The sequence below is a fragment of the Littorina saxatilis genome, linkage group LG2 (assembly GCF_037325665.1).
Source record: "Littorina saxatilis isolate snail1 linkage group LG2, US_GU_Lsax_2.0, whole genome shotgun sequence".
In the NCBI taxonomy this organism is placed as follows: domain Eukaryota; kingdom Metazoa; phylum Mollusca; class Gastropoda; order Littorinimorpha; family Littorinidae; genus Littorina; species Littorina saxatilis.
The window spans coordinates 103,657,877-103,682,219 of NC_090246.1; the positions used below are offsets into that span (position 1 = coordinate 103,657,877).

Here is a 24,343-nt window from a genome sequence, read left to right on the forward strand (position 1 = left end):
TCAGTCTTGTAGTTGCTGGGGCTGCACATAGCTCTTGCTAACTTGTCTTGTAGTCGCTGGGGCTGCACATAGTTCTTGCTAACTTGTCTTGTAGTCGCTGGGGCTGCACATAGCTCTTGCTAACTTGTCTTGTAGTCGCTGGGGCTGCACATAGTTCTTGCTAACTTGTCTTGTAGTCGCTGGGGCTGCACATAGCTCTTGCTAACTTGTCTTGTAGTCGCTGGGGCTGCACATAGCTCTTGCTAACTTGTCTTGTAGTCGCTGGGGCTGCACATAGCTCTTGCTAACTTGTCTTGTAGTCGCTGGGGCTGCACATAGCTCTTGCTAACTTGTCTTGTAGTCGCTGGGGCTGCACATAGCTCTTGCTAACTTGTCTTGTAGTCGCTGGGGCTGCACATAGCTCTTGCTAACTTGTCTTGTAGTTGGTGGGGCTGCACATAGCTCTTGCTAACTTGTCTTGTAGTCGCTGGGGCTGCACATAGTTCTTGCTAACTTGTCTTGTAGTCGCTGGGGCTGCACATAGTTCTTGCTAACTTGTCTTGTAGTTGGTGGGGCTGCACATAGCTCTTGCTAACTTGTCTTGTAGTTGCTGGGGCTGCACATAGCTCTTGCTAACTTGTCTTGTAGTCGCTGGGGCTGCACATAGCTCTTGCTAACTTGTCTTGTAGTTGGTGGGGCTGCACATAGCTCTTGCTAACTTGTCTTGTAGTCGCTGGGGCTGCACATAGCTCTTGCTAACTTGTCTTGTAGTTGGTGGGGCTGCACATAGCTCTTGCTAACTTGTCTTGTAGTTGGTGGGGCTGCACATAGCTCTTGCTAACTTGTCTTGTAGTCGCTGGGGCTGCACATAGTTCTTGCTAACTTGTCTTGTAGTCGCTGGGGCTGCACATAGCTCTTGCTAACTTGTCTTGTAGTCGCTGGGGCTGCACATAGCTCTTGCTAACTTGTCTTGTAGTTGGTGGGGCTGCACATAGCTCTTGCTAACTTGTCTTGTAGTTGCTGGGGCTGCACATAGCTCTTGCTAACTTGTCTTGTAGTCGCTGGGGCTGCACATACCTCTTGCTAACTTGTCTTGTAGTCGCTGGGGCTGCACATAGCTCTTGCTAACTTGTCTTGTAGTCGCTGGGGCTGCACATAGTTCTTGCTAACTTGTCTTGTAGTCGCTGGGGCTGCACATAGCTCTTGCTAACTTGTCTTGTAGTCGCTGGAGCTGCACATAGCTCTTGCTAACTTGTCTTGTAGTCGCTGGGGCTGCACATAGCTCTTGCTAACTTGTCTTGTAGTCGCTGGGGCTGCACATAGCTCTTGCTAACTTGTCTTGTAGTCGCTGGGGCTGCACATAGCTCTTGCTAACTTGTCTTGTAGTCGCTGGGGCTGCACATAGTTCTTGCTAACTTGTCTTGTAGTCGCTGGGGCTGCACATAGCTCTTGCTAACTTGTCTTGTAGTCGCTGGGGCTGCACATAGCTCTTGCTAACTTGTCTTGTAGTCGCTGGGGCTGCACATAGCTCTTGCTAACTTGTCTTGTAGTCGCTGGGGCTGCACATAGTTCTTGCTAACTTGTCTTGTAGTCGCTGGGGCTGCACATAGCTCTTGCTAACTTGTCTTGTAGTCGCTGGGGCTGCACATAGTTCTTGCTAACTTGTCTTGTAGTTGCTGGGGCTGCACATAGCTCTTGCTAACTTGTCTTGTGTTCTGACCTTTTTTTCCCCTTTGTTACAGCTCATATAAAATATTATACTCTAAATAATACAAAACAGAATTTTAAATCAGATCTAGTTATTTTTTTCATCTAAGCCCTGTTATACTGCTGCGTTGTGTTATGAGTGCTTCTTCCTCTTTATTAGCTGATCTCATGACCTAGACCTAGACCCTAAATCATAAAAAAATGAAGAAATCCGAAACAGACAGACTGCTCACATTCACAAATCAAGAAACAAGATTTGTTTTCACACACAAAAAATGAAGTTTAAATCAGCCAATCTGCAGAACAACAAACCTGATCTCATCATCAGCAGGACCAAGACGGGGCGGGACAGTGACGGTGACCACAACATCACTGAAGATAGTGCCCTCAGAGTTGTGTGCCGTCAGAGTGTATGTTCCTCCATCGCTGGTTGCTGCATCGCTTATCTCCAGCGTGAAAACATCGTCCTCGGTGTGAAGGGTGATCCTGTCGCCTGCCTTCACCGTGTCGCCCTCCTTGAACCATTTCACCTCTGGCTGTGGACTGCCTGTGGAAATGAAATACACATTTTAATTGTTGTTAAAGAGATCGGAAAAATCTCCAGCCTTAACCCACCAGGTGTGGCCGTGATTCGAACCCACGACCTTCCGCTTGGGAGCCCTACGTCTTATCTGCTCGGCCACTGCGTCCGTGTAAAGGTGCCAATTGTCCGTGTAAAGGTGCCAATTGTCCGTGTAAAGGTGCCAAGTGTCCGTGTAAAGGTGCCAAGTGTCCGTGTAAAGGTGCCAAGTGTCCGTGTAAAGGTGCCAATTGTCCGTGTAAAGGTGCCAATTGTCCGTGTAAAGGTGCCAATTGTCCGTGTAAAGGTGCTAATTCCACAGAATTTCAGAAACTACTGTCAGCTTGGTTTGGGTGGCAGGAGAGAAGCAGGGATAGGAGAGTGTGTACTAACTCGGCAGATGGAGGTTGTGTCAGCTTGGTTTGGGTGGCAGGAGAGAAGCAGGGATAGGAGAGTGTGTACTAACTCGGCAGATGGAGGTTGTGTCAGCTTGGTTTAGGTGGCAGGAGAGAAGCAGGACAAGGAGAGTGTGTACTAACTCGGCAGATGGAGGTTGTGTCAGCTTGGTTTAAGTGGCAGGAGAGAAGCAGGACAAGGAGAGTGTGTACTAACTCGGCAGATGGAGGCTGTGTCAGCTTGGTTTGGGTGGCAGGAGAGAAGTAGGGATAGGAGAGTGTGTACTAACTCGGCAGATGGAGGTTGTGTCAGCTTGGTTTAGGTGGCAGGAGAGAAGCAGGGATAGGAGAGTGTGTACTAACTCGGCAGATGGAGGTTGTGTCAGCTTGGTTTAGGTGGCAGGAGAGAAGCAGGGATAGGAGAGTGTGTACTAACTCGGCAGATGGAGGTTGTGTCAGCTTGGTTTAGGTGGCAGGAGAGAAGCAGGGATAGGAGAGTGTGTACTAACTCGGCAGATGGAGGTTGTGTCAGCTTGGTTTGGGTGGCAGGAGAGAAGTAGGGATAGGAGAGTGTGTACTAACTCGGCAGATGGAGGCTGTGTCAGCTTGGTTTGGGTGGCAGGAGAGAAGCAGGACAAGGAGAGTGTGTACTGACTCGGCAGATGGAGGTTGTGTCAGCTTGGTTTAGGTGGCAGGAGAGAAGCAGGGATAGGAGAGTGTGTACTAACTCGGCAGATGGAGGTTGTGTCAGCTTGGTTTAGGTGGCAGGAGATAAGTAGGGATAGGAGAGTGTGTACTAACTCGGCAGATGGAGGTTGTGTCAGCTTGGTTAAGGTGGCAGGAGAGAAGCAGGGATAGGAGAGTGTGTACTAACTCGGCAGATGGAGGTTGTTAGTTAGTTAGTTAACTGTTGCTTAATGGGTCCAGCGGACCATTTAGGCCAAATCAGGACCCCACAAGTTTAACATTGCACAACTTTAAATTAAACCAATTTTAAAAAAACACAAAGATGGAGGTTGTGCAGTGGGATGAGCACCATGAAGTGGAAATAACACACACAACGTAAAGTAGTAAAAGTGCAAATAACACACACAACGTAAAGTAGTAAAAGTGGAAATAACACACACAACGTAAAGTAGTAAAAGTGCAAATAACACACACAACGTAAAGTAGTAAAAGTGGAAATAACACACACAACGTAAAGTAGTAAAAGTGCAAATAACACACACAACGTAAAGTAGTAAAAGTGCAAATAACACACACAACGTAAAGTAGTAAAAGTGCAAATAACACACTCAACGTAAAGTAGTAAAAGTGCAAATAACACACACAACGTAAAGTAGTAAAAGTGCAAATAACCCACACAACGTAAAGTAGTAAAAGTGGAAATAACACACACAACGTAAAGTAGTAAAAGTGCAAATAACACACACAACGTAAAGTAGTAAAAGTGCAAATAACACACTCAACGTAAAGTAGTAAAAGTGGAAATAACACACACAACGTAAAGTAGTAAAAGTGCAAATAACCCACACAACGTAAAGTAGTAAAAGTGCAAATAACACACACAACGTAAAGTAGTAAAAGTGCAAATAACACACACAACGTAAAGTAGTAAAAGTGGAAAGTATCAAGTATCACATCTCTACTACAGTAGGATCAATAATTAAGACAGTTTATTTGTAAAGATTCAGAAACACCAAAGTAACATTGGTTTGCCCCATTTAGCAGATTAAAGTTTAGCATTTTACCCATGTGTTTTAAAACAAAAATTCAACAGCACTAGTTGTTATAACATTCCTATCTTTGTACATAGTCTCTGACAAACAACACTTGTTGCCCTCCTTCCTCATTCCGGCCCTTTTTGTGCATGCACTACTAACCAGATGACAACTACTAACCAGATGACAACTACTATCTAACCAGATGACAACTACTAACCAGATGACAACTACTAACCAGATGACAACTACTAACCAGATGACAACTACTAACCAGATGACAACTACTATCTAACCAGATGACAACTACTATATAACCAGATGACAACTACTAACCAGATGACAACTACTATATAACCAGATGACAACTACTAACCAGATGACAACTACTAACCAGATGACAACTACTAACCAGATGACAACTACTAACCAGATGACAACTACTAACCAGATGACAACTACTATCTAACCAGATGACAACTACTATATAACCAGATGACAACTACTAACCAGATGACAACTACTAACCAGATGACAACTACTAACCAGATGACAACTACTAACCAGATGACAACTACTAACCAGATGACAACTACTAACCAGATGACAAAGCCACAAAGCTTCAAATCATTAAAACATTCACTCAAGCAAAGATCACTCACCTTGCACCTGTGACACGAGGCGGATGATCTGTCCCAGCTCGACCGAAACATCTTCAGGGACAGACGCAACCTTCGGAGCGCTCTTTGCTTTGCTTTCGTCTACGCTGGTTTCTGCAGTGATCTTCATCTCCTCTTCAGCCTTCTTGTCCTTCTTGGTCTCTTCGACGTCCACCTCCGATTTCAGCGTAAGCTTTTCTTCCTCAGCGGCATCGTTTCTTGCATGCTCCACAAAGTCCACAGAGCTTTCAACCTCCAGATGGGATGGGACCTTTTCAAGACCCAGGGTATTCTGTGCTGACAGGTTCTCGTCCACCTCCAGCCTCTCCTCGTGGCCTTTCTTCTTTCTTTCCTTTGTGCTGTCGGCAACCTCATCTTTAACCACGGCCAGTTCGCCAATCACTGACCCCTGTCTAGATGCGAGGCTCTCCACATCCACCGAAGTTTCTGGGGGACTCTTCGTGGTTGCTTGTTTGAGGTCAGCCTTTTCTTCCTGTTTCTCAGCAGCGACTGCCGTGTCCTCCTTGATGTTGAGCTCATCCACTTTCTTGCCTTCACTTTCGATCTTGATGGTTTCCGTCCTGCTGGTGATCTGGTCCACCCATTTGGATTTCTGCTCCTCATCTTCAATCACTTGCTCCACCACTGCCGTTTCAGGAGCTGGCTTCTCATCTAGGAGACCTGTAATATCTCCTTTGGAGGTCTCCTCCGTTGTTTCATCAGCTCGAGAGATCTCCTGCGAGATGGCTGTCTTTTCTGTTCTGGACGTCACCTCCTCTGCTTTGGCTTGCTCTGTTGTGGTGGTCACCGTGGTGGTCACAGTCTTCTCAACAACTGAGGTCGTTTCGGATGAGACCGACAGTTTTGATTCCTCGACATGGGACTCCACCTTGACGGATTCAGCTTTAGACTTGGTGACAGTCTCAGCAGAAACTTTGGCAGTGTCCTCTGTGGCTTCAGAGCCAGCAGCGCTCTTGATGGATTCTTCCAACTGCGATGACTCGAGCAGCGAAGACTCCAGGAAGCCACTGTCATGGCCCAGGCTGGTCAGTGCACTGTCAGCGGTGTCCAGGGATTTGTCGTCATTGTCTGCTGTGCCTTGAAGCTCCAGCCGACACTCCTCAGAGACCTCCTCCACCTTTACGTCTGCAGTCAGTTTGTTGCTCTCCTCCGTTTCCTTTTTAGATGATTCTGTTGTGACCTCAGTTGACAGCAAGGCCTTGTCTGATTTGCGTTTTTCCTCCTCAATCTCCCCAGAAGAGTTCAGCTCTTTGGATTTCTCAGAGGATTCTTCTGTTTCCACGCTTGTTTTCAAAATGCTCTTGCTCTCCTTCTTCGATTTCAGTGAAGAGGAAGACTCTTCAGTTTCAACGGAAACTCCAACAATCATTTCAGACTCCTTGGACTCTGTTTTGGCCTTGACCTTCGTCTCCTCCAATGAAGCAGAGACAGACATACTCTTCTCCTCCGTCCTCTTTGAGCTTGAAGACGACGACTCCTCAGTTTCTGAAACGGAAGATTTGGACTTGGATTTTGCCGATTTAGACTCCAGAAGCCTCTCCTCTTCTGAGATGATCACAGATGAACCTTCTTCAGACACAGAAGTGACCTTCTTGCTGCTGCTCTGTCTGGTCTCCTCATAGCCGTTCATCGTCGTCTTACCGTAAGACTCCTCCAGGAGGCTGCTCTTGCTGACCGCGCCATTCATGATCTCCCGCGTGTTCTCCCTCTCCTTGTCCACGACCTGCTCGAAAGTGCGCTTGCTGTACTCCTCCAGGGGCTCGGTGATGACGTTCGTGTCCTTGTCCGACTTGTAGACAAAGTGCTCCTCCAGCTCCATGGAGTGCACCTCCTCGATCTCCTCGTCTGGGTGTGCCTTGTGAGCTGGACAGGAAAAGACGAAAAAGGCGTTTGTCAAGATTGTGGTTACTTTAAAAATCTAGCACAGTCGTGTTGTTCTCTACGCTAACAGAGTTTAAAAAAAACTAAAATGTTATGTTATTTGAATTATGTGAATATGTTTCTGAGTTTGGGAACGTTGCCAGCCTGTCTGTGTTTGGATCTCTGCTAACAGTGACGGCTTCTTAAGGCCACGTTTTCGGGGTCACATATTGTGATTCCTGCCTTGTTGCTGCAGATAAATGTCTTTGCATTTATATTTGCATTTTGTTATGAAAGCAAGTGAAAGTTCAACACTTACAAACACACACACACACACACACACACACACACACATACACACACACACACACACACACAAACACACACACAAACTCTCTCTCTCAGTCTCTCTCACTCCTCACCTCTGACAAGCAGGTAGGCAGTGGTGGAAGCAAAGCCCTCCGTGTTCTCGGCCCGACAGCGGTAGCTTCCCTGGTCATTGTGGTAGATGTCCTCGATGATCATAGAGATGATGCCCTCATAGCTGTAGTCGAACCGGTAGCGGTCATGGTGAGTGATGTCCCGACCATCCTTGAACCAGCGGATCTCCGGACGCGGATGACCGACGACTCGGCACTCGAAGCGCTTGGTGTGGCCGATCACCGTGTGGGTGTTGGACGGCATGGTGCTGACCAGGGGTCACTCTGCGGCACCTGGAAATAGCCGAGGGAGTGATTGAATTAATGGGAGATGTGTAAGTGGGTGTGTTCTTTTGGATACATGGCATGATGCTGACTTAGGGTAACTCTGCGGCACCTGGAAATAGCCATGGCAGTGATTGAATTAATGAGATGTGTGTAAGTGGGTGTGTTCTTATGGATACATGGCATGATGCTGACTTAGGGTCACTCTGCGGCACCTGGAAATAGCCATGGCAGTGATTGAATTAATGAGATGTGTAAGTGGGTGTGTTCTTTTCAGATGTGTTGCATATGTGGCATGATGCCGACATGCGGCACCTGAAAATACAGCAATAAGCAATTTTTTTGTCAGAGATATTCTGAAGTATTTGGAAGGTACATGTTTTACTGTCTTTCGTTGCTGCCCTACATACCAACCGACATAACGGGCAGCAAGTCAGTACATGTTTTACTGGATGTGTTGGATGGCGTCATGCAGGCCGAGGCCTTGGCACTTTGAAGAGAGAAAATTTTGCAAGTGAATGAGAGTTGTTTGGAGATATATGTGACATATCGTGTATTGGAGAGGGGGGGAGGGGGGGGGGGCTACGTGAAAATATGCAAGAACTAGAGAGAACAGTGATAATAAGCAGTGCAAGGTGCCATTCTGCAATTAATGTATGCTATTCCTTCATGTAGAGATAAATAGAGATAAGATAACTTTTTTTAATTTTCCGAGGGTTATAGAATGAGCACTGGTATATTTTGGTTAATTGCATCGAGGTCTCGTTTAAAATATAAACATACTTTTCGGAGAATCATTTAATAACCAACAAAATCAATATTGATAAACTAGAATATTATAAGTACATATGCAACAATGAAATTCAAACAGACAGAAACAGAGAAAAGGAGACCGATACACGCACGCACTACCCCATCCCATTCAAAGTCTTCAATCTAGGCCCAGTGTGTTTCTTACATACAAGTACACACAACAATGTTCTGCTTACGAGTTTTTTTTCTACTAGACAACGGACCCGTGTCATCGGATCTACCTGTTTACACTCAGTAGGACCGCCACAAATATGTGTGCACACACTCCACAACCAGATATTTAAGATAAAACCATCAGCTCAAGCTTTAAAACCACGCATACATTTACCACCGTTGGTCATATTCAAATGTGTAGTCAACTCTGAAGGAAGAAAATACAATGCGCAGTATACAATGTGAAAGAAGAAGATAAGAAGCGAGCCTACAACTACAAGCGACACACAGTAGTCACTCAAGGTGCCCTGAGACCAGTGACAGCCCACGCAGCAGACCTCGAAAGGTGGTAACCGTGCGTAACGTGTCGACATGAATGAGTATGAGCACTGTTGGACATAACTTTCAACTTACGAGACTTCACACCGACACTGGTGTCCTATTGTTTCAAATGTCATACACTCCCCACGGAAGGTAGCTTTTAACGTAGGAAACGACGTTAGGGGTACTGTGGGGTAAAGTATGCTGACGAGAAGACATGAGAGGCACGAACAAATTAACATATGTTTTTGCAGAGAAATGTTAAAGGTACATCCGTCTCGTGTAAACAATAACTGATGTCAACCAGATCCGTCCTGGCTCTTACACTAACAGCATCATACCACTTGAACACATACCAACAATCTACGTCCTGGCTCTTACACTAACAGCATTATACCACTTGAACACATACCAACAATCTACGTCCTGGCTCTTACACTATAACAGCATCATACCACTTGAACACATACCAACAATCTACGTCCTGGCTCTTACACTATAACAGCATTATACCACTTGAACACATACCAACAATCTACGTCCTGACTCTTACACTGTAACAGCATTATACCACTTGAACACATACCAACAATCTACGTCCTGACTCTTACACTAACAGCATCATACCACTTGAACACATACCAACAATCTACGTCCTGACTCTTACACTAACAGCATCATACCACTTGAACACATACCAACAATCTACGTCCTGGCTCTTACACTAACAGCATCATACCACTTGAACACATACCAACAATCTACGTCCTGTCTCTTACACTATAACAGCATCATACCACTTGAACACATACCAACAATCTACGTCCTGGCTCTTACACTAACAGCATCATACCACTTGAACACATACCAACAATCTACGTCCTGTCTCTTACACTATAACAGCATCATACCACTTGAACACATACCAAAAATCTACGTCCTGGCTCTTACACTAACAGCATCATACCACTTGAACACATACCAACAATCTACGTCCTGTCTCTTACACTATAACAGCATCATACCACTTGAACACATACCAACAATCTACGTCCTGGCTCTTACACTATAACAGCATTATACCACTTGAACACATACCAACAATCTACGTCCTGTCTCTTACACTAACAGCATCATACCACTTGAACACATACCAACAATCTACGTCCTGGCTCTTACACTATAACAGCATTATACCACTTGAACACATACCAACAATCTACGTCCTGGCTCTTACACTATAACAGCATTATACCACTTGAACACATACCAACAATCTACGTCCTGGCTCTTACACTATAACAGCATTATACCACTTGAACACATACCAACAATCTACGTCCTGTCTCTTACACTATAACAGCATCATACCACTTGAACACATACCAACAATCTACGTCCTGGCTCTTACACTAACAGCATCATACCACTTGAACACATACCAACAATCTACGTCCTGTCTCTTACACTATAACAGCATCATACCACTTGAACACATACCAACAATCTACGTCCTGTCTCTTACACTAACAGCATCATACCACTTGAACACATACCAACAATCTACGTCCTGGCTCTTACACTATAACAGCATTATACCACTTGAACACATACCAACAATCTACGTCCTGGCTCTTACACTATAACAGCATTATACCACTTGAACACATACCAACAATCTACGTCCTGGCTCTTACACTATAACAGCATTATACCACTTGAACACATACCAACAATCTACGTCCTGACTCTTACACTAACAGCATCATACCACTTGAACACATACCAACAATCTCCGTCCTGGCTCTTACACTATAACAGCATTATACCACTTGAACACATACCAACAATCTACGTCCTGGCTCTTACACTATAACAGCATTATACCACGTGAACACATACCAACAATCTACGTCCTGGCTCTTACACTAACAGCATCATACCACTTCAACACATACCAACAATCTACGTCCTGGCTCTTACACTAACAGCATCATACCACGTGAACACATACAACAATCTACGTCCTGGCTCTTACACTAACAGCATCATACCACTTGAACACATACCAACAATCTACCTCCTGGCTCTTACACTAACAGCATCATACCACTTGAACACATACCAACAATCTACGTCCCGGCTCTTACACTAACAGCATCATACCACTTGAACACATACCAACATTCTACGTCCTGGCTCTTACACTAACAGCATCATACCACTTGAACACATACCAACAATCTACGTCCTGACTCTTACACTAACAGCATCATACCACTTGAACACATACCAACAATCTACGTCCTGACTCTTACACTAACAGCATCATACCACTTCAACACATACCAACAATCTACGTCCTGGCTCTTACACTAACAGCATCATACCACTTCAACACATACCAACAATCTACGTCCTGGCTCTTACACTAACAGCATCATACCACTTGAACACATACCAACAATCTACCTCCTGGCTCTTACACTAACAGCATCATACCACTTGAACACATACCAACAATCTACGTCCTGGCTCTTACACTAACAGCATCATACCACTTGAACACATACCAACATTCTACGTCCTGGCTCTTACACTAACAGCATCATACCACTTGAACACATACCAACAATCTACGTCCTGACTCTTACACTAACAGCATCATACCACTTGAACACATACCAACAATCTACGTCCTGACTCTTACACTAACAGCATCATACCACTTGAACACATACCAACAATCTACGTCCTGACTCTTACACTAACAGCATCATACCACTTCAACACATACCAACAATCTACGTCCTGGCTCTTACACTAACAGCATCATACCACTTGAACACATACCAACAATCTACGTCCTGGCTCTTACACTAACAGCATCATACCACTTGAACACATACCAACAATCTACGTCCTGACTCTTACACTAACAGCATCATACCACTTGAACACATACCAACAATCTACGTCCTGTCTCTTACACTAACAGCATTATACCACTTGAACACATACCAACAATCTACGTCCTGACTCTTACACTAACAGCATCATACCACTTGAACACATACCAACAATCTACGTCCTGACTCTTACACTAACAGCATCATACCACTTGAACACATACCAACAATCTACCTCCTGGCTCTTACACTAACAGCATCATACCACTTGAACACATACCAACAATCTACGTCCTGGCTCTTACACTAACAGCATCATACCACTTGAACACATACCAACAATCTACGTCCTGGCTCTTACACTAACAGCATCATACCACTTGAACACATACCAACAATCTACGTCCTGGCTCTTACACTAACAGCATCATACCACTTGAACACATACCAACAATCTACGTCCTGACTCTTACACTAACAGCATCATACCACTTGAACACATACCAACAATCTACGTCCTGACTCTTACACTAACAGCATCATACCACGTGAACACATACCAACAATCTACGTCCTGACTCTTACACTAACAGCATCATACCACTTGAACACATACCAACAATCTACGTCCTGGCTCTTACACTAACAGCATCATACCACGTGAACACATACCAACAATCTACGTCCTGACTCTTACACTAACAGCATCATACCACTTGAACACATACCAACAATCTACGTCCTGGCTCTTACACTAACAGCATCATACCACGTGAACACATACAACAATCTACGTCCTGGCTCTTACACTAACAGCATCATACCACGTGAACACATACAACAATCTACGTCCTGGCTCTTACACTAACAGCATCATACCACTTGAACACATACCAACAATCGACGTCCTGGTTGCTGTCTGCGCAGAGCGGCTCATTCATTCTTAACTTAATTTTGCACATTGAAACAGGTGTTCTTTGCAAAATGAACTCAGCAAAAAATGTAGACTGTTGGTATGTGTCCAAAGCGATGGGTGTTGTACCTGATCGCAGTTTACACGTGAGGAAAGGTGCCTTTTACACAGACCACGACGCACAGTCACTTAAGTATATTATAGCCAGATGAAGAGTTGAGGGGTACACACAATTAACAGATATTTTGGAGAATAAGTTAACAAATGTCATCAGCACTTTAAGTACGTATACATATTACTTGTGCGACGTCGCGTACGGCGGTCACTGTAAGTAAATTATGCCCACATCGAGTATTTGACAAACACACATACACACACACACACACACACACTCTGACCGTGACATACATACACACGCGCGCGCGCGCGCACATACTTACATTTACTTGCAATGCTTGTCTGTCGCAAATGTCTCAGACTCGGAGAGAGACGGATAGAGAGAGCAAGCGGGTGGTGTTGGGGGTTGAATCAGAGAGAGAGAGAGAGAGAGAGAGAGAGAGAGAGAGAGAGAGAGAGAGAGAGAGAGAGAGAGAGAGAGAGAGAGAGAGAGAGAGAGAGAGAGGTGGGACAGTACAAAAGTGACGGCACAATATACACACCTGGAAACAATGACCACATTTCGGTCACGACGCTGTCAACCTCTTTACAAACCTAGATACGCAGTTACATATATAACTTGATGCATGCGGGACTAAACGAAGTCTCTTTCCACGGTCTATTGAGGGACTAAACGATGTCTCTTTCCACGGTCTATTGAGGGACTAAACGATGTCTCTTTCCACGGTCTATTGAGGGACTAAACGATGTCTCTTTCCACGGTCTATTGAGGGACTAAACGATGTCTCTTTCCACGGTCTATTGAGGGACTAAACGATGTCTCTTTCCACGGTCTATTGAGGGACTAAACGATGTCTCTTTCCACGGTCTATTGAGGGACTAAACGATGTCTCTTTCCACGGTCTATTGAGGGACTAAACGATGTCTCTTTCCGAGTCCACGGTCTATTGAGGGACTAAACGATGTCTCTTTCCACGGTCTATTGAGGGACTAAACGATGTCTCTTTCCACGGTCTATTGAGGGACTAAACGATGTCTCTTTCCACGGTCTATTGAGGGACTAAACGATGTCTCTTTCCACGGTCTATTGAGGGACTAAACGATGTCTCTTTCCACGGTCTATTGAGGGACTAAACGATGTCTCTTTCCGAGTCCACGGTCTATTGAGGGACTAAACGATGTCTCTTTCCACGGTCTATTGAGGGACTAAACGATGTCTCTTTCCAAGGACTATTGAGGGACTAAACGATGTCTCTTTCCACGGACTATTGAGGGACTAAACGAAGTCTCTTTCCACGGTCTATTGAGGGACTAAACGATGTCTCTTTCCACGGACTATTGAGCCAGAGTGCCGTGTTGGTGGAGGACCCGCTCAAAATTCAACGATATAATCTGAAGAAGGAAAAGAGAAGACAGCACGAATAGGAAATAGTAGCAAGTAGAAAAGAAAACAACAGATGAAAAGAGAATGAGAAAAGAAAGGCGGACAACAGCGAAGAAAAGAACTGTGTGAAATGTTCATTTTGAGTTAACACCCGTCTTTGGATCGCTAATGATATTGCACAACTTTTCAAGTGAAGAGGTAAATCAAATTCAGGAGGAAATAAAACTGAGTAATCAGAAGAAGAAAACTGATAGAGATTAGCTTGACCCATAGACAAAGAGGAACCCAACTTGTTCTTTGTAAGGCCAACTGAAATTCATGTACGAGACGCGTTTAATGATGATCTTTCCAATTTACTCCGAAAGGGGTCCTTCTGTATTGGTTTCGTTTGTTTCAATGAGCGAGTTCACAAAGAAAAGGTTGCTCGTTCGCATTGAAATGATAAATTATGTCGGTAAATTACATACAATCACAGTGTGTCACGTCATCTCAGGCCGCTTACATACAATCACAGTGTGTCACGTCCTCTCAGGCCGCTTACATACAATCACAGTGTGTCACGTCATCTCAGGCCGCTTACATACAATCACAGTGTGTCACGTCCTCTCAGGCCGCTTACATACAATCACAGTGTGTCACGTCCTCTCAGGCCGCTTACATACAATCACAGTGTGTCACGTCATCTCAGACCGCTTACATACAATCACAGTGTGTCACGTCATCTCAGACCGCTTACATACAATCACAGTGTGTCACGTCCTCTCAGACCGCTTACATACAATCACAGTGTGTCACGTCCTCTCAGGCCGCTTACATACAATCACAGTGTGTCACGTCATCTCAGACCGCTTACATACAATCACAGTGTGTCACGTCATCTCAGGCCGCTTACATACAATCACAGTGTATCACGTCATCTCAGGCCGCTTACATACAATCACAGTGTATCACGTCATCTCAGGCCGCTTACATACAATCACAGTGTGTCACGTCATCTCAGGCCGCTTACATACAATCACAGTGTATCACGTCATCTCAGGCCGCTTACATACAATCACAGTGTGTCACGTCCTCTCAGACCGCTTACATACAATCACAGTGTGTCACGTCATCTCAGGCCGCTTACATACAATCACAGTGTGTCACGTCCTCTCAGGCCGCTTACATACAATCACAGTGTGTCACGTCATCTCAGACCGCTTACATACAATCACAAGTGTGTCACGTCATCTCAGGCCGCTTACATACAATCACAGTGTGTCACGTCCTCTCAGACCGCTTACATACAATCACAGTGTGTCACGTCCTCTCAGGCCGCTTACATACAATCACAGTGTGTCACGTCATCTCAGACCGCTTACATACAATCACAGTGTGTCACGTCATCTCAGGCCGCTTACATACAATCACAGTGTGTCACGTCATCTCAGGCCGCTTACATACAATCACAGTGTGTCACGTCATCTCAGGCCGCTTACATACAATCACAGTGTGTCACGTCATCTCAGACCGCTTACATACAATCACAGTGTGTCACGTCATCTCAGGCCGCTTACATACAATCACAGTGTGTCACGTCATCTCAGGCCGCTTACATACAATCACAGTGTGTCACGTCATCTCAGGCCGCTTACATACAATCACAGTGTATCACGTCATCTCAGGCCGCTTACATACAATCACAGTGTGTCACGTCATCTCAGGCCGCTTACATACAATCATAGTGTGTCACGTCATCTCAGGCCGCTTACATTCAATCACAGTGTGTCACGTCGTCTCAGGTGAACAGTAGTGGCCCGGAACATGTTAGAATTAGAGCTGATAGAAAACCATACTCCGTTTATATGTCAGTAAAAGTAGCAAACGTGCGTGTTCTGAAGATTGATTTAGACAATGTAAGTCGGTGTAACTATTAGGCCAAATCAAAATCCATTTCATTTCACGATGATCAATTATTATCGCACGACTCTAACAAAGACAGAGAACAGAACTACCAATGCCGACAACCGCGACTATAGTCATCAGTGACCCAAATCTGATCAGAAGCCGAGCATCTGCATGACAATATCAGCTTGAGATTCGCTTAATGTTTGTTGGGATCAAATAGTTCCACCATTTCAGGGGGGAAACGAATCCGAGCCATGATCAGCATAATTATGTAGCATATTGATATACATTTTGTTTGTTTGATATGTGTTTTGTTATCGGTATAACCAGTGGAAACGATACAAATTACTTTAAACTGAACTTCAATTCCTCACGAATCTCATGAAATAACACAACGAGGCTGTAAAGTTACTCGTGGAAATTGTTGTACACAAAGATTGAGTCCTCCTTTGCCTGAATGGGCCTAAGATGGTTTACATGGGAGGAAAAGAAGACCTTGTTAAGATAACTACTAATTGCGACTACGGAAGCTCTGCTGTGTGTGTGTGTGTGTGTGTGTGTGTGTGTGTGTGTGTGTGTGTGTGTGTGTGTGTGTGTGTGTGTGCGTCTGTGCGTCTGTGTTTGAGTATCAGTGTGTGTGTATGTGTGTGTGTGTGTGTGTACGTGTGTGTGTGCGTCTGTGCGTCTGTGTTTGAGTATCAGTGTGTGTATGTGTGCGTCTGTGTGTGTGGGTGTGTTTGTGTGTGTCTGTGTGTGTGCGTGCGTGCGTGCGCGTGCGTGCGCGTGCGTGCGTGTGTGTGCGTGCGTGCGTGCGTGCGTGCGTGTGCGTGCACTAATCCTGGCAACAGTTGTTATGATACATATAGTCTAAATGCAGGCACAGCCTTGACCGAACCTGACCGCCTTCCGCAACCTCTTCAACTTCTCTTATCATTCTAGATCTGCTACATGCTGCGCGTTTACGAGTATCCCTCCGTAAGATATTCCGTGTATCTGATTAATGTTTAATTTGACAGCCAGCTGATAACACCTGTCCCGACACGTGCTATCTTCACTCCACAAGTCTCTGGAGTACTTTTATGTTATCCTTGGTAGTTACCGTTAGTTTTTGTACCGGAATTCACAGGTACATGCTCACCTTCATCTTCCTGAAGAGTGTTTGGTAACACCACTGAAAGGGTTGATTTGCTTTCCCAAGTGAGACTCCGCTTCCAGTTTTGAATTCGACTGAAAGCCCTATGAGAGAAGAGGAACTTAAAGTGAAAGGAAAGTCAGTAACACACTGATAGACTCCAGTGAAAGGAAAGTCAGTAACATATTGATAGACTTCCCGTAAGGAAAGTCAGTAACATATTGATAGACTTCCCGTAAGGAAAGTCAGTAACACATTGATAGACTTTCCGTAACTGACTTTCTGATCCTAGCGATTCAATTGCTTGTAGTTAGTTATGTGCATGTACTTGCAGTTATATGTCCTAAGCATAACATTCTAATTTTGGGCCGGGATTTGAACACCTGAAGTCTTATTAATTGTCATGTAAAATGACAATTTTCAATGATTCCATTGCTAGGTCTACGATCATATTCAAAAGACAAATACGATCAAATGTTTTTCTTGCTCAAATCACGCTCCGTCAGTGATGCCGGGATAATATTGTCCTTCAGAAACAACAACAACAACAACAACAACAACAACAACAACAACAACAACAACAACAACAACAACAACAGCAACAACAACAACAACAACAACAACAACAACAACAACAACAACAACGTCTTATCACAAGACCAACAGCCGGGCCTAGACAACACAGATAATCATACACGGGATGGACCAGTGTTTTGCTGACGAGGAGGGAAAGCCCGTGTACTCCTCCCTCCCATCTATCCCCTCCAAGGGTAAACACGAGGAGGGAAAGCCCGTGTACTCCTCCCTCCCATCTATCCCCTCCAAGGGAAACACGAGAAGGTGTAATCGCAGTCTTGCAGCCAGACGAAAAGCGACAGAAACATTCACACGGCCAACAAACTGACACGCCCATCTTGTTGCCCGTACAGCTTTCAGGATTTCTGAGTTCACCAACAATTCCGTCTGACTTGCAGTGCCTCTTCAGTTGTGACCTTAGACTGATCTGATGCAGCCCAGCTGTAAAAACAGCACAGTGTTTTCTTGTGTATTAAGATAGGTGCGTATCTAAGTAAGACGCCAAAAATAAAATTTACAAGTTACAGCTGGTGTCGTGCCGCTGAGTTTCAATGCTGAACTATAATTGGCTCGGTGAAAACATAACACTAGCCTATACGTAAATACATCGAAGACGCACAGGCTTTGAAGATGATTTTGTGTACAAATTAGCTAAAGTGGCCATGGCAGGTCCTTCTGACGAGAGGAAACTTCTCAATGAAGAAGCCTTTATTTGGTGTCCCCTGTTAATTTACCGGAAGTACACCGGCCTCTCATGAAAAGTAACCTGCAATTTTGTGACACTTTTGGTTGGTCCTAATAGTTAGTTAGTTGTTGTTGTTGTTGTTGTTGTTGTTGTTGTTGTTGTTGTTGTTGTTGTTGCTTTTTGGGTCCAGCGGACCATATAGGCCAAATCAGGTTGGTCCTAATGGTGTTTTCTCTTCACATGAACAGTCAGTCAGACATGTCTATATCGACCACCCAAGGGAACTCATCACATGAACAGTCAGTCAGACATGTCTATATCGACCACCCAAGGGAACTCATCACATGAACAGTCAGTCAGACATGTCTATATCGACCACCCAAGGGAACTCATCACATGAACAGTCAAACAGTCTTGTCTATATCGACCACCCAAGGGAACTCTTCACATGAACAGTCAAACAGACATGTCTATATCGACCACCCAAGGGAACTCTTCACATGAACAGTCAAACAGTCATGTCTATATCGACCACCCAAGGGAACTCTTCACATGAACAGTCAAACAGACATGTCTATATCGACCACCCAAGGGAACTCTTCACATGAACAGTCAAACAGTCATGTCTATATCGACCACCCAAGGGAACTCTTCACATGAACAGTCAAACAGACATGTCTATATCGACCACCCAAGGGAACTCTTCACATGAACAGTCAAACAGTCATGTCTATATCGACCACCCAAGGGAACTCTTCACATGAACAGTCAAACAGTCATGTCTATATCGACCACCCAAGGGAACTCTTCACATGAACAGACAAACAGTCATGTCTATATCGACCACCCAAGGGAACTCATCACATGAACAAACAGTCATGTCTATATCGACCACCCAAGGGAACTCTTCACATGAACAGTCAAACAGTCATGTCTATATCGACCACCCAAGGGAACTCTTCACATGAACAAACAGTCATGTCTATATCGACCACCCAAGGGAACTCTTCACATGAACAGTCAAACAGTCATGTCTATATCGACCACCCAAGGGAACTCTTCACATGAACAGTCAAACAGTCATGTCTATATCGACCACCCAAGGGAACTCTTCACATGAACAGTCAAACAGTCATGTCTATATCGACCACCCAAGGGAACTCTTCACATGAACAGACAAACAGTCATGTCTATATCGACCACCCAAGGGAACTCATCACATGAACAAACAGTCATGTCTATATCGACCACCCAAGGGAACTCTTCACATGAACAGTCAAACAGTCATGTCTATATCGACCACCCAAGGGAACTCTTCACATGAACAAACAGTCATGTCTATATCGACCACCCAAGGGAACTCTTCACATGAACAGTCAAACAGTCATGTCTATATCGACCACCCAAGGGAACTCATCACATGAACAAACAGTCATGTCTATATCGACCACCCAAGGGAACTCTTCACATGAACAGTCAAACAGTCATGTCTATATCGACCACCCAAGGGAACTCATCACATGAACAGTCAAACAGTCATGTCTATATCGACCACCCAAGGGAACTCTTCACATGAACAGTCAAACAGTCATGTCTATATCGACCACCCAAGGGAACTCTTCACATGAACAGTCAAACAGTCATGTCTATATCGACCACCCAAGGGAACTCATCACATGAACAGTCAAACAGTCATGTCTATATCGACCACCCAAGGGAACTCATCACATGAATAGTCAAACAGTCATGTCTATATCGACCACCCAAGGGAACTCATCACATGAACAGTCAAACAGTCATGTCTATATCGACCACCCAAGGGAACTCATCACATGAACAGTCAAACAGACATGTCTATATCGACCACCCAAGGGAACTCATCACATGAACAGTCAAACAGTCATGTCTATATCGACCACCCAAGGGAACTCATCACATGAACAGTCAAACAGACATGTCTATATCGACCACCCAAGGGAACTCATCACATGAACAGTCAAACAGTCATGTCTATATCGACCACCCAAGGGAACTCATCACATGAACAGTCAAACAGACATGTCTATATCGACCACCCAAGGGAACTCATCACATGAACAGTCAAACAGTCATGTCTATATCGACCACCCAAGGGAACTCTTCACATGAACAGTCAAACAGACATGTCTATATCGACCACCCAAGGGAACTCATCACATGAACAGTCAGTCATGTCTATATCGACCACCCAAGGGAACTCATCACATGAACAGTCAAACAGACATGTCTATATCGACCACCTCTTTATAACGACCACCTCTTTATAACGACCACCCAAGGGAACAACCAAAAGTGGTCCTTATAGACAGGTAGTCGATTTAAAAAGGTGACATATAGAAAAAAAAATCGTCGGGCTGGTTTCTTTGGGGTGGTCGTCATGGGCAGGTGGTTGTTATTTAGAGGTAGTTGCCAGGGGCAGGTGGTCGTTATTTAGAGGTAGTCTCCAGGGGCAGGTGGTCGTTATTTAGAGGTAGTTGCCAGGGGCAGGTGGTCGTTATTTAGAGGTAGTCGCCAGGGGCAGGTGGTCGTTATTTAGAGGTAGTCGCCAGGGGCAGGTGGTCGTTATTTAGAGGTAGTCGCCAGGGGCAGGTGGTCGTTATTTAGAGGTAGTCGCCAGGGGCAGGTGGTCGTTATTTAGAGGTAGTCGCCAGGGGCAGGTGGTCGTTATTTAGAGGTAGTCGCCAGGGGCAGGTGGTCGTTATTTAGAGGTAGTCGCCAGGGGCAGGTGGTCGTTATTTAGAGGTAGTTGCCAGGGGCAGGTGGTCGTTATTTAGAGGTAGTTGCCAGGGGCAGGTGGTCGTTATTTAGAGGTAGTCGCCAGGGGCAGGTGGTCGTTATTTAGAGGTAGTTGCCAGGGGCAGGTGGTCGTTATTTAGAGGTAATCGCCAGGGGCAGGTGGTCGTTATTTAGAGGTAGTCGCCAGGGGCAGGTTCGACTGAACTACTCAGAGTTCTAACACACAGACAGTACAAATCGTTTGTCAAGCTACAGGCTCAGAATCATTGAACTGGACTGCAAGTCAGTATTTTAAATGGTTCACCTCCAGCCTCACATTTCACGTACGTAATTGTTCAGCAACAACCTGAACTTTAATCACTGCGATCAGTATGATCAGCAACAACCTGAACTTTAATCACTGCGATCAGTATGATCAGCAACAACCTGAACTTTAATCACTGCGATCAGTATGATCAGCAACAACCTGAACTTTAATCACTGCGATCAGTATGATCAGCATGTCTCACTCAAGCATCACGAATGTTAACATGACTGAAATCCTTACCCGCTTGAAAAAAGTTTTCATTTTACATTAAATATTATAGTATCTGAATAAAGTAAAGTAAAATGCACATACCTACGCAAGAAAGTGAAGGTTATAGGGAATTATTGAATCAGAGAGCATAACAGTCCTGTTCTTGAAATTAGACATCATAACAAAGATCCTCCACGCCCCTTTTCTCCAATATATAACTAATAACAGCATCACACATCCTTGTCTCAACCTAGCCCCTCCCATGTGCCTGGCAGCATGCATAATACATGCACCATCACATTCCTCCCAACTGAGCAATAAGCGATATCACTGCCAAGTCAGACAAAGGGAAGCATTGTGTATTATGAAAAGAAAGGACAGGGTAAAAAATAAAAAATAAAAGACAATCACAAGCTATGTATTGATCAAGCTATGTCTGGGCTCCGAGCCTCCAAGCTCTGCCCGCATCTCTAGCTGTGATCAAACGGCGGGTGGTGTTTACACAATAAGCATGAGCGTGGGGTGCGTGATGAGCGTGGGGTGCGTCGTGCAGGCCGTGCAACACCTGTGTCTGCAACTCCCCCCCAAACACCCCCTCCCCCTCCTTCTTACCGTCTATAGATGGCTGTGTAGGTCACGATGAGTTAGGCAATACAGCGTGAGAGACAGACGCGGCGCAGGTATTAGGCGAAAGAAGAGTGAGAAGGGAGAGATCCTTTGAGACGTATCGGTGAGACGTATCGGTGAGACGTATCGGTGAGGCAGGGTGAGAGTACAGACGTATCGGTGAGGCAGGGTGAGAGTACAGACGTCTCGGTGAGGCAGGGTGAGAGTACAGACGTCTCGGTGAGGCAGGGTGAGAGTACAGACGTATCGGTGAGGCAGGGTGAGAGTAAAGATGTCAAAGGCGACCGAATTGAAACAGACTTTGGTCGCGTTCAAAAAAGCAATTAGGTTTTGTCTGTTGTGTTTATAGACATTCAAATTAAGAATCCCCCCATCACATACAATCCCTAAACCCAAGCGATTTTAAACTAATTCAATTCCTCAATACATTTATATACACAAAAGCTTAGGGAATAATAAAAGCTGTGATTTTGGAAGGGCAGGGGGCAATAGGTTTAACTTCGGAAAGAACTTGACGTCATCAAGGGGATTCTTACGATTCAACTCAAAGTTCTGAGAAACTTTAAAGCTTTCTTGAAGTTTGAAGCGTGTAGCAAAATGATAGCATAGTAATAGTAGTCAGCCTGAGAGAAAAAGACTGGAGACTGGGGAAGTAGACTGGAATGTCAGACAGGCTGAACCCAGAATCCCATAGGGAAAGGGCACGGCATTTCCTTCGACCGATCTCTTTGGCATCAGACAGTATCCCAATGTGCAGTTACGTTTGTTGCTTTTCTTCGCACCGGCGATGCATGTTCGCAGCTCCTGGAAACACCGACACCAACTGTTTCTCGCGCAGGTGGACCTGGGCTCCCAACATAAACCATGACGTTATTTTTACGTTAGTATTCACGTCAGCAGCATCGTCATGCTTGCTTTCAATCATAGGGGGTATGCGAAGAGATGCGTACTTACTGCAGCTGAACCTAATAATCTTAAAACGTGCCTGGATATGTGATCGTCGAAAGCACATTATAACACGACAATGGTTTCTTAACTCCGACCACCTGTTCTGTGAATTTCGACTTGAATAGCATAGGCTCACATCAGACGGTAAGCAATAATAGCATAGGCTCACATCAGACGGTAAGCAATAATAGCATAGGCTCACATCAGACGGTAAGCAATAATAACCGATAGTGCAACGCCGAACAGGCTCTTAGTCTTATTGAGTGTGACATGACTGATTGTGATTGGTATGGAAGTCAGTGTGTATTTTACAAGGTACCAGAATTGGGAAGACGCGTTTAAAGAGGGGGGTCAGTTGCGTCTGCTTTCCTTTATCACAATGCCTGACCATGTTCAGCACAAAAATATATTTTATTACAAAATTGTGACATAACTTTTATCTCACGCAACCCAATGTCCATGATTAAATGCTTTGTTTCATAGTTTTTCGACTCTGTTCAGAAAAATATTTCAAGTGAACTTTCTGAACTTTAGTCAAGTTAAAAGCCCAACAACGCTTTAAAGAATTATTAATACTTGTATGCGTTTCGGACACACACACACACACACACACACACACACACACACACACACACACACACACTCTCTCTCTCTCTCTCTCTTTCTCACACACACACACACACACACACACACACTCTCTCTCTCTCTTTCTCTCCCCCTCTCTCTCTCTCTCCCTCTCTCTCTCTCCCCCTCTCTCTCTCTCTCTCTCTCTCTCTCCCCCCCCTCTCTCTCTCTCTCTCTCTCTCCCCGGATACGTCCCTGTGAGCTGCTCCTTTTTCTGTCCGACGAAGATACCTTCTTAATCCAACCGTCTGTTCTCTTGGTGCCTTTTCTTCGGGCAGCGATATCTGCTACATAACAAGGTGTCCGCATGTGAAAGGCTGCGTTTGCTGTACTACTGACAGGTTGTGCTGTGGGTAG

The 24,343-nt window shown here is 44.8% G+C and overlaps 1 protein-coding gene across 4 annotated transcripts in view; it reads right to left on the bottom strand.

Moving 5' to 3' along the window:
- LOC138960402 (obscurin-like) overlaps positions 1–24,343 on the bottom strand; it is a 228,546-nt gene that overhangs the window by 156,003 nt on the left and 48,200 nt on the right. For all 4 annotated transcript variants that reach the window (XM_070332306.1, XM_070332305.1, XM_070332307.1 and 1 more), the window contains exons 3-5: positions 7,324–7,614; positions 5,024–6,904; positions 1,999–2,233 (exon numbers count right to left, since the gene is read on the bottom strand). In XM_070332306.1, the coding sequence (XP_070188407.1) occupies positions 1,999–2,233; positions 5,024–6,904; positions 7,324–7,585 (2,378 nt within the window). In that variant the 5' untranslated portion in view covers positions 7,586–7,614. The remainder of the gene's footprint in view (positions 1–1,998; positions 2,234–5,023; positions 6,905–7,323; positions 7,615–24,343) is intronic.